Genomic DNA, 11,904 nt, shown 5'->3' with positions numbered 1-11,904 from the left:
CAGACCAGCATTTGGTTGCCAATCTCTCACCACATGTCAGACCCTATCTTGGGAGTGGAGCAGACACAGAAGTGCCTTTGCTTTTCTTTTTCTTCTCTCTCTCTCTCTCTCTCTCTCTCTCTCTCTCTCTTTTAGGAGTAAAAGACAAGAGAGGGAGAGGCCTAAGAAATCACTAGAGGAGTCTGGGAGAGAGCACTTTTCCTGTTTTCTCAGTGGGCTACAAATCAGATATGGGACAATACCAAGAGGACCAACTCTGAAAGAACACCAAAGCCCCACCTCCAAAGAGAGTCATCAATCCCGAAGATACGGGGAGCCTAGCCTCCCAGTGCACCTCAGAAAAGGGCCGATATTGGGGACGAAAGGGACAGAAGGGAAGCCAAGCCTTGTGCACCTCAGAAACGAGCTATAATGGGAAGAAAGAACAAAGGGGGAGCCTGCCTAGAAACAGGTAATAGTGGGGAAGAAAGGGACAGAGTGGGGAGATCACGTGAAGGGGGAATCAGCTTTTAAATTTTTCTTCTATTAAAAATCATTTTCCTTTTCAAAAACAGTGCCTTCTCCTTTATGTCTGGGTGATGTACCTGACTACTGGTTGGCCGTGACGATTGTAGGAAGAGGGGAGAAGGCAGCAGGAGTCTCCCCACATTAACCCATCTCTGACCTGAGATCTAAAGAGAGGCATTTACTCAGTGCAAATGATGAGTCAGTTCTTCAGATCTCAGCTTTGTAAGGGTCATTGGTCCTAGCAGATTGGAAACCCCAAAGTATTGATGATAAACTACAGTTCCTTGAACTCTGGTTGTTTGGGTGGGGGAAGAACCGGTGTCCATCTTTGGTCCCCTTTCCTTGAATTTAGGTAGATGGGAACGTAGGTGTGGGAAGAGGAGACAGCTCAGGAGACAGCGGTGTATACCTTTGTGACCCAGCACTCAAGAGGCAGAGGCAAGTAGATCTCTGTAAGTTTGAGGCCAGCCTGGGCTACACATTCAGTTCCAGGCTAGCCAGGACTACATCATGAGACCCTGCCTAAAAGGACAAACTGAGAGGGCTAGAGAGATGGCTCAGTGGTTAGGAGGGATCACTGGTCTTGCAGAGGAGCCTGGCTGTGGGTTCCCAGCACCCACATCAGGCTGCTAACAACTGCCTGCAATCCAGTTCCACGGGATCCAGCACCATCTTCTGGACTCCATGAGCACTTGCACACGTGTTACACATAAAACTTAGCAAGTATATACACATATCCATAAATAAGGTAAAAATACCTTTTGAAAGTTGTAAAAGAACTTTTCCCTCAGTGTAAGTTCAGTTGGTTCCTGATTTAGAATAAACTCCACTTTTCCATCTTTGTCACAGCACCAGAATAATAGCATCCATCAAACTGTGCTGAGAATGCTGGATCCTGATCCTCCTCCTGACTCAGAATGTATGGTTGTTCTCCTCTTATGGTGCTAGCAGTAGCAGAACCAGAGCTCCCACTCAGCTGGGAGCAAGATGGGAGCCAGCAGCACTCTGCAGGGTAATGTGTTCCTGGACTACGACATCTGGTCAGTTGCCTGGATTATTTTCAACTCCTGGGTTCACCTTCATGTGTTGAAGACATACTTCTGCGGAATATTTGTGTACACTGTAAAGATGTGTCTCTGTCTAAGGCACCTCCTGATTGGTTTAATAAAGAACTGAATGGCCAATAGCTAGGCAGAAGAGAATAGGTGGGATTTCAGGGAAGAGAGAAGAAGAGGAGGAGAAATCTAGGATTTTGTCAGACTCGGAAAAAGTAGGACATACAGTACAGAACAGAGGTAACCAAGCCACATGGCAGAATGTAGATTAATAGAGACAGGTTAATTTAAGTTATAAGAGCTATTTGGAAAAAAAAGCCTAAGCTAAAGCCAAAGTTTCATAATTAATATTAAACATCCATGTGGTTATTAGGGAGCTGGCGGCCCCACAAAAGATAGTCCGACAAGAAAGCTTGCTACATTCATGTAACCACATCATCAAATAAGGAGCATCTGCACTTTTAAAAATCAAAATTAAAGTTATGGCTTTCTTTTTCCCCTGTACAACCCACTTGATATTAAAAATCCGCTCCCTAGTGAGGCAGTTCTGCCCTTTATTCCCCAGACCGTAGACAGTTCTGAGCCCCTATGGCCTCTTTCGTCAGCTGTAGACCTCTTCTCGAGGCTGCTGTGGTGAATAAATGCTTCGCTCAGTCTGCCTCTGTTTGCACTCAGCATTTGCTGTTGATCCCACAGAAATGCCCCTCGCTGCTATAAATAAAATCACCATTGTTGTGGCTGTTTACAAACATAGGTGGAATTGCTCTGTAAGTTGCTTCTCCAACATTCTGTGAGGAAATCCCTCCAAAAAAATGAACAGTTTTTTTAAATATTACAAACTATGATAAAGCACGGTATTGCCATACCTTTCTCTACTGATATTCACAATTTTCCCCCTGTGTGTGGTTTTATCAGAATGCTATAGTAAATAGCTCTGTACCCTCCCTCTGTGTGTTCATATGTTAAACTCCTAGACATGGGATTACTTCACTAAATATTTTTTATTTTTTAATTTTTTAAGGTAACACACAGAGATTAATTTCCAGGAAACATAAAAGTTACTGGATAGTGAATCAACTAAGCTACACAGCAGGGAATTTAAAAATCAAGCAAGTATTGTGAGGAGATAGAGGGTATCCCCAGGGCTTGCTGGCCAGTCAGTCTAGCAGAATTAGTGAGGTCCTGGTTCAGTAAGAGACCATGTCTCAAAAAAAAAAAAAAAAAAGACAAGACACTCAACATTGACCTCTGGCCTCCAATATGCACACATGCACATGAACACACACACACACACACACACACACACACACACACACACACACACTCACACACGCACGTGCGCACACACACACACAATTAAACAAGGATAAGCATAAAGTATGCTAATGATGGGGGACAAAATAGAATCTTTAAAAGTAACCCAAAAGATTGTTCTCTGGGAAAGGGTTTTGTAACCTGAAAAATTTCCCCCTTTCTCTTCTGTCTGAAAATCATATCAAATTAGTCTACTGTATTATTATTTAACACACGATTTGTATTGCTATGCATAAGTAAGGATTGTTTTAAAGTAACCCAAAGGAATTCAAGAATAAAAAAGGAATAAAGATGTAACAAATAGAAAAAATTAGCAATTCCAATTCACCATATATGGTGGTCACAAATGTACATGGCGTAAATGCTCCGATAGGATGGTGCTGACGGCCAACCCTGGGTCTGTCGTCGTGACATGGCTACCCCGAAGTGTAAAGTAGACCAGAATGTGGAATTCTACCTTGGATCAAGAAGGACTTGTAGGAGTGATAAAAGGTCAATTTACCAGGACATACTCCTAAATCTCTATGCCCTAAGGAGCCTCAAGGTCGTGAAAAGCTGGCAGAACTGAAAGGAATAGTAGACGAATCCAGTCTTCTTGTTAGAAATGTCCAGTGTTCTCAGAAGTACACAGAAAGTCATTAACATGGTGGGCAATAGCTGGCGGGGATGGTTCTGGCACCCAAGGAATTGAAAACAGGGTTTCTATTGACTGGAGACAAGGATCTTTATATCCCAGTTCTACACAGGGGCAGGGGTGTACCAGAGTAGCCAACACTGACCTGGAATTTGGAGGAACATAAACCCGAAACCAGTAATAAGAAGCCACAAACACAACAGGATCGCTGCATCCCAGACTTTAAACTAGTCCTGTATTTAGAGACGGCGAATCCGGGGAAGGGCTTCATCAAGCATGGTGCCAAGGGTCTAGCTGGGAAGCTTGCTCAGGGTGGCAGAGTGGGTGAGGGTCAGAGACAGGCGTGGTGACCTCGAGGAGAGCCAAGAGGAAGCTGCTGTTGGAGGCAGCCAGGATAAGGGAAAGACTATGGCTGTGTAAAGGAGGTCTCGGGGAACCCTGGACACTATAGTGTGTAGATTCTTTAACTAAAGTCAAGGGAACCTCAACAGGGATGCACCTTCTGCATCCTGGTCTGGCCGGGCTCAGCGCAAGGCCCAAAGCAGCAAGGCGGGGTCCAGTGAGGGTGAAGGGCAACCTTAGCGGGATTATCTAGGGCCTGCTCGCGGGAGGCTGCACCCCGAGAGTTCAGTGCCTGAGGACACCGGGGCGGAGCCCAGAGCATGTCCGGAGCGCGCGTGGAAGGTCAAAGCCATCCGCGCCCTGCGCCCCTGCAGCCCACGCTCCTGCACCCCCTGGCGGACGCGGGCGGCGGGGCGGGGGCAGGGGCGGGGCGGGGCCGGCCGGGAGGGGCGGGGCCGGGCGCGCGGGGCGGGGCCGGGCGGGCGGAGGGCGGTGGCGCCCGCGGGGCCACAGAGGCCGCGCGCCCAGCCGGCCCGCACCGCGCCATGGCCCCGCGCGCCCGGCGGCGCCGCCCGCTATCCGCGCTGCTGCTGGCGATCTGCGTGCTGCTCGTCCCGCTGCAGGTAAGGACTCGCACCGCCATCTCCCGCCGCCCCTCGAGGTTCAGTTCTCCTGGCTAGCCGAGACTAGGGGGTCGGGTGGGTGGGGACAGGTGCGGGGACCCCCGCCGGAACGTGGAGCGAGGGAAAGACAACTGGAGGGATTCTGGGGCTTGGAAGGAGGAGGCTTGCGGAACCCCGACACCCAGACAGGGGATCTGCGGAGCGCGGAGCTCTGGTGGTACCTTGGTTCTCACCTACTAGGGTGCACCTAGTAGGCACCTCCGCCTGTAGCTAACCCAGATCTGTGACACTCAGTGAGATCGTATCCACAGACCTTGTTAGTGATCCCTTCCTAAAGACTGCTCCCCTGGGGGGTGTGCTTTCAATTCGTGTGAGTCCCTGGGAGAGCAGAGTCCCTGACTTGGCCTTCACACCTTCCCCTATCTTAGTTTTCCTTCCATCTCCCCAGCGAGGGTGGAGAGGTGTAGGAGGGATGTCCTGAGTGTGCAGAACGGTAGAATTTGGAAGTTTCTTCGGCAAAGGTGATACACTTTCCTTCTCGTGTCTTCCTTTTCCTCCCTCTGTACAACAGCTTGTGGACCTGCAGGAATTGCTTGTGCTTAGAAACCTTTGACCATGTTAGGATGAAATATGTCCATGTAATGCGAGAAACTAGGGTAATAGTGCGCCTCGAGCCATTATTGGTGCCAGGAACAAGCCTCGCAGCCTTCCTGTGATGGGTCTGGGACATGGTGATGGAAATAAGAGGTGACAGGGAGTACACAGTACTCAGGGGCTAGGGTCTTTCTGGGGCTATTCAGGCACCATCAGCAGTCTAGAGGAGGAGGCGAAAGTTAGTTGTGGAGAATCCCCTCCACACAGCCAAATTTCCACTCATGAAGCGCTCCCAGGTCCCTGAACCCCCTCAGGGTCCATCCTCTGCCCCTACACTAAGGAGCCGCTAGTGTGTGATAAAAAGCTTGGGCTGTTGGTAACTTAGGGGTTCTATTGGTGTTCCCAGGAGTGATTTCTTTACCACATCATTCAGTGTGGTAGCCATCCAAATCGTGCAGCCAAATGTTCTTTTCTATCCTGGTGGACCCAGTTGTTCAGAGCAGCGGAACCTGTACATCAAACGCTTCACTGGAAATGTCTAGTGCTTTTGGGAGTGCCTCTGAGGGAAGGGAAAAGGTCAGTGAGGTTTCTTGGCTCAACAGTTTTAGATTCTCTTTCTCCTGTTAAAACAGTCTTAGGCTTCTGTGAATGTCACTGCCCTGAGAGACCTAGCTGTGTTTGGGGTGGAGAGAGGAAGAAGCCCGCTTAGCTGAATCAGAACAGAAACGGTGCAAATGTGTTCGAGGTTGGAGCATAACTTTAGTAAAGGTTCCCAACAGAATGGGTCTCTTCACGTGGCTGAGGTCGAAGGCACAAAGACCTAATGGAATTGATTGCTTTAAGCACTTCAATTGTTGCTTAATGAAGTGTTCAACAGGTCAGACAGAGCTGTCTCATTTGAACTAAAAAACTGGGTCTTCAGAGAACAGCCAGCTGCCTAGGAAAAACCCGCCTGCCTGACCACACAGTGAAAAGGAAAAGAGAGAAAAAGCACACACATTTGATTCCAGCAACAAAATAGCAGAGCGTTTGGAACGAGCCGGCACCTCTCATATTTTGTATGTATGTTTGTATGCATGCATGCATGCATGCATGCGTGTGCTGGACGTGTTCTTGACTGTGCTGGGGATGGAACCCAGAGCCCAGTATGTGAAAAACCAGCATTCCACCGCTTGAGCTACATCCCCAACCTCAGACGCTTTTCTCATCGCCGGACGAGTGTGCATGCTGCATGGGTTGCTTGCTCTGCTGTCTTACTTAGTGAATAATAACATAAAAGTTGCTTCATGTTCAGCATGGTGACAGGTTTTAAATTGTGTCTTTGATCAGCAGTTGCTTGAATTGTGTGCAAAATTTGTGGGCACAATGGGCCGAACATATGTGGTATAAGTTGATCTCTCAGATCATCCTCTCTAATGTCTATTTCCCTTCTGCTTTTCTTTTTTTTTTTTTTTTTTTTTTGGTTTTTTGAGACAGGGTTTCTCTGTGTAGTTTTGCACCTTTCCTGGAACTCACTCTGTAGCCCAGGCTGGCCTCGAACTTGCAGAGATCCGCCTGGCTCTGCCTCCCGAGTGCTGGGATTAAAGGCGTGCGCCACCACCGCCCGGCGTCCCTTCTGCTTTTCTTAAGCCGTTTTAATTACATACAATTTTTATTTGTAACACAAAACATTAAAAAAAAACTATTTGTGAGGTATGGGTTAGAGGTCAGACTCACAGGGAGCAGTTCTCAGCTTGTGGGCCTCAACCCCTTTGTGGGTCGAATGACCCTTTTGCAGGGGTTGCATATCTGATGTCCTGCACATTAGATATCCCACATATCAAATATTTACATTATGATTCAAAACAGCAGAAAAATTATAATTATGAAGTAGCAATGAAAATAATTTTATGGTTGGGGTCAGCACAAAATAAGGAATTGTATTAAAGGGTAGCAGTATTGGGAAGGTTGAGCACCACTGGGTCAGAAGATAAGCCACCTGGGAATCAGCTCTGTCCTTCCACCTGGTGGGTCCGCAGAGGGAGCTCACTCAGATCAGCAAGCCTAGTGGCAGGTATGTTTGCCTGATGAGCCATTTCACTGCCCAAGAGGATATTTTATTGTTTCCTAATAAGTCTCTTGGCAATATGTGCTACTAAAATTCAAGTTATCATGGCACTACAACAATGAAGATTCACACTGAGCATTAATTGTATGCATTTGGCTCATACATAGACTTCTGCATCAACCATTTCCACTCAGGTGCCCCTGGGTGCTCTTGGGTGCCCTGTTTGTATCCAGCCTCCCCAGCAGAAGTCCCTGCTGCTGTCTTATATCTGTCTGCCTGTAATTGCAACTGAATTTGGTTTCAGAGCTAAGGAAAATATGCCTTTAAAAAGTTTTAAGTTCCTATGTTGATAGTTTGGCTATTCAGTTGTCATTGAGATAACTGTGCATTCATACATACATCAGGTTACCGAAGCCTTCAGAGCTGTTACCATCAATGCACATTTCCAGAGTGCAAAGCATGCTGTTTGGAAACAGGGCAAATGCATAATTGGATCTGTGCAGGTTAGAGCCAGAGGGCAAAGACAGTGGGAGACTGTGGTGGTGGTAAAGAAGTATGGGGTAAAAGGTGTGGTGCGGGAGAAGGGAGGCAGCTGCTTTGGGAAGAAGAGTTTTCTCAAGTAGTCTTTGAAGGACAGGGAAAGCAAGCTTCAGAGAAGAAACGATCCAAGAGGTGGGTGAGGACGAAAGCTTTCTAGGTCAGGGGACGGTGCGTGTGGTTTAGACATAAAGGGATCTTGCCAATGAGAAACCACCAGTGTTTATGACCTTACAGATTAGCACAAGGCCCTGAGTTCAGGAAACGTGCCAAACAGATGAGGTACTAAACTTTTATAGTTTTGAGATAACTCAGACATGGCCCTTACTGAGGTGGTAAAGCAGACTAATGAGCAAGTAGGCCCTGGAAAAGCCTATGGGGGACCCCTCCAAGGAAATCCCCTAGGGTGCGGCTACGTTTGTGCTCCATGCCACACCCTCTCATTTCAGCTGCGAGACCTGGGTATGGATTAGCTTTTGTTTGAGAACATGGACACACACTCACAAGCTTCCAGATCTTGGGTTTATAGGACTTAAGATACTTCTCCTCTCCCTTCCTTTTGGCCTCCTAGACTGTCTGTGACAGGATCATTCTCCGCTTCCATAGGGACGTGAGTTTGCCTTTTTATTATCTACCCGGCAGTTATTCCTACACCAGGAAAATGATAACAATAAAGTTGTGTCTCTGAAGGTCAATAAATCACTGTTTTATGAGGCCCTGGAAAGGGGAGTTCCAGACTCAGGTCTCTTGTAGAGAGTGCTGATTTGAGAAGGTGTAGAGTGAGTTTTATCTGCAGTGTAACTGTCAGAAAATAAGTCCCTCGTTGAATTTTCTTGTTTTTGGAGTGCACAGGGGAAAACTGAGCAATTTTCCCACCTCGGATGTCTGGTGGACTGTAGGAACGTCTGTACGGTTTGCCCCCTGACGTGTGTGTCCTACCCTGATAGCCCTCGGCTCTCCAGCTATTTCATGTCCTAGGCATTTCCCCTGGCCTCCCAAGAGCTGGTGGCTTCTCTCCTGCTTCCTGCAGCTTCCTGTCTTCACCTACAAGGGCATCCAGTTGCCTTTGAGCCCGGAGTCCCTAGCTCTGCCACTGTGTATCGCTGGCTGGGGGGTAGGCTTCTGTCCTGGGCAGTTTTTTCTTCCTCAAGTTGTACACTTGCCCAAGTCTGCTGTAGGATTCCCTCTGGGTGCTTGAGTATCCACCGCTAGACGTCTAGAAAGACAGTTTAAGTTTGGCTCATATTGTCTGCCCACAAACACTGAGGCTGGAGGAACCAGGAAGGAGCTGTGGGCTTCTGCCAACAGGCTGCGTTCCTCTGAAGCTGGTCAGGTGCTTTGAAGTTGGAAGTCCTGTGGGTGTTTTCTGTCCTGATTCTGAGAGATGAACAAAGTGTGTTTCCTGCCAGTGCTGCCTTCCAGGCCCTGTCCCCTACGCCTGCTCCCCTCAACTTCACCCCTCCCCACCTCCCCTCCCAATACTCCCAGTTCGCCTGTGTCACCAGAGTGGGGGCTGATGATGCTGTTCCCACAGGGGTGTGTTCCCATTCCCTCTGGACAAGCAGCCCAAAGAAGCCTCAGTCAGCAGGTGGGAACACATTCTTTTCTGCTGCGTGATGACAACTTGATGTCTGCTTTTGTTCTGTTGGCTGCCATCAGTCTTCAGCCTTTGATTGCTGGGGGCTGCTACATGCAACACAGGGTACTCATCTGTGAGCAGTGAGGGGAAAAAAGTGTTAAATGCAAGCACTTATTATAGCAAGATCAACACCCCCTACCATTTTGACACATAACAGACTAAAAGAGAGTGAACAAGGGCTAATGTCCCCAGCCCTAGGAGACCAGAATTCTAGTCACCTGAGAACAGTGGGGCATTTTCAGTGTGGAGTTCCCAACCCAAAGTGTCCAGAGAGATTGTCTGTGGGGCCAGGGAGGAGAGGTGGCAGTTAGCCTGACTTCTAGGGTGGCCAGGAACTGCAGGAGGCCCATTCGTGGAGTGTTTTCACCATTGGGGATCCAAGGGTGTTGGGCAGGGAGAGAAGGCGGGAGCAGGCAGCCAGGCTTTAAGTACAAACAGTAGTTCAGATATAACCCTGCTAACACGTGATCTGGAGAGAGACGTGATCAGATTTGGGTGTCAAGGGGAGGAGTATCCAGGGCTGGTGTGGGCCAGCAAGGAGGCCTCTGCCTTGGTTCAAGGAAGAGCCAGAAAAGGCTCAAATCAGGTCAGGGCAACCATGAGAGGAGTTGAATGCAGGAGCAGTTTCCAAGCTGCTGGCCATGCCTGAGGATGGCAAAGGAGGCGACCCTCAGAGCTACTGAAACAGCAGAGAGGCAGAGCCGAGGCCAGGGCAACATGGCGCCACTTGGATTATATATTTCACAATTTACTAAGGAAATTGCTTGGTTCAAATCAAAGTCTTTTTCAGGTTCATGTGAAAACAGACTTTTCCTTAAAAAAGGGGAGGGAAGGGCTGAAGTTTAAGTGTTGAATTGTAGCTTACTCAAAGTAGAACTGCGTTTCCCCAGTGTGGGGTAAACATTCTAAAGGCCCAGGGGCTAGTCTGGGGCACACGGGTGTTCTGGAATTGACAGAGCCATTTCCTGCCCTAGAGGTATTTTGTGATGAGACAACCAGGATGAAAGGCCTGCTCTGAAACCCGCTGAAGAGACAGAGATAAGCAGCAGCACATGATCTCCCAAGGGCACAGCATCCCAACAGGTGTGACCTGACCCATGGCCTCCCTCGCCAGCCTTGGAGAGATCGCCTGCCTCCTAAAGACGCAGTGTTTATATTGGACCCGAACTTCTGGATTGTGTAATCACTTTCCTGGCAGGTTGCTGTTGCTTTCCTCTCTGCCTAGCCCCTCCTAGATTCCACCAAGAAAAAAATTCCCAGGCCAGCAGGTATCATGGAAGTCCTTGGCAAAGACTGAGCCATCAGGTTTCCAAGCTTCAGGAAGAGCTGACTAGTGGGGGAGCACAGGGCCGCCTCCTTGCACCAGCAGACATCTGAAGGCTTTCCATCAAGAATGAGGAAGAAAAACTAGCTTTTGGTGAATGTGCAGCCTAAACTGAGCAAGTAGGGAAATGGGGTGTGGCATGGCCTGCAGCCTGAAGTCTGCAAGCGCAGCAGGCTTGGCCTGGCCAGGGTTTTTGTCCTGTCTTCCAAGTGGGAACTGGACCACTTCCCTATAGTCTTGATAACTTCATTCTTATTTTACTTTATTTAGTGTTCCTTTTTGTGTGAGTGTGATGTATATGTATGTAGTATACACACACACACGTATGTGCGTGTGCAGGCGAGAGGACAACATTGAATGTCCTATTCTGTCAGTCTCCACCTTCCTCTTTTGAAACAAGAGTTTCTCGGGTAACCTGGAGCTGGGTTGGTTAGAAGGCCCAGGCAGTTCTTGGTCTTCTCAGCTTACACAGGGCTGAAGGCACAGACAGGTGAGGCCCTGCCTGGCTTTGTTACTTGGTGCTGAGCTCTGAACCCTGGTCTTCATGCTTCTGCAGCGAGAACTGACCCACCGAGCCATCTCCCAGAACCTCTTTTACTCCTTCTAATGTAGTTCACACCCAACTTGGAAGGTCTGGCTTATAACACAGCAGTTGCCAAACCCGTTTCCAAGCCACTTAGCTTCAGACTCAGACAAGCTGTTTAAAGCTTGGTGAAGTTATTCACATCCGCCCTCACCAACCCGTGTCATTGTTTAAACATTCCCAATGCTGGGAACTTCCCTAAAGCATGTCTAGCTTCAACATATCTCCATTTGATCCCGCTTCCTCAAATTTGTTCTTTAATGGATGCAAAGGCTTGTGGGTCAGCATCTTCTTTATGTTAACAGTTTTATTATTCAAGGTTATTCACCCACAACTTCACTACCCCCAGGTTGGCCATGCTAGTTTTTTGAACCTCTTGGTAAGCTTTTTTCCCCTTCAAGGTAGTTGACACTCAATTAATACTTACTGGCAGAACTAAAGCTCCCCAGGGTATTGCGGAAAGGATGGGAATCAGGATGCAGCCACTTTTGAACCCCCACCCCAGAACCCAGGACCACCCTGCTGTTCTTCCTCCCCATCTGAGAAACACCAGGAGCACAGAGAAGGATGGTTTTGAAGAAGAGACTTGGGATTTGGTGTTGGATTCTCCTAATTTGGTTCCTCTTGCTGTGATAGAACAGTTTGACCAACAGCATCTTGGAGAAGAAAGGGTTTATTTGACATACCCATCCAGCCACAGTCATT

At 48.2% G+C, this 11,904-nt stretch overlaps 1 protein-coding gene across 5 annotated transcripts in view; it reads left to right on the top strand.

Moving 5' to 3' along the window:
* Positions 1–4,367: 4,367 nt before the first annotated feature.
* Positions 4,368–11,904, top strand: part of Tnfrsf11a (TNF receptor superfamily member 11a) — a 64,329-nt gene continuing 56,792 nt past the window's right edge. For 3 of the 5 annotated variants that reach the window (XM_052736480.1, XM_052736481.1, XM_052736479.1), the window contains exon 1: positions 4,368–4,475. In XM_052736480.1, coding sequence (XP_052592440.1) covers positions 4,398–4,475 — 78 coding nt within the window. In that variant the 5' untranslated portion in view covers positions 4,368–4,397. Of the gene's footprint in view, positions 4,476–5,946; positions 6,128–11,904 lie in introns of all 5 variants that reach the window. The other 2 variants (XM_052736483.1, XM_052736482.1) reach the window with 2 other exon arrangements.

Source organism: Peromyscus californicus, unplaced genomic scaffold (genome assembly GCF_007827085.1).
Source record: "Peromyscus californicus insignis strain IS unplaced genomic scaffold, ASM782708v3 Scaffold_14__1_contigs__length_90479793_seg_1, whole genome shotgun sequence".
Lineage (NCBI taxonomy): Eukaryota > Metazoa > Chordata > Mammalia > Rodentia > Cricetidae > Peromyscus > Peromyscus californicus.
This window is presented reverse-complemented; position numbering and strand designations above follow the sequence as displayed.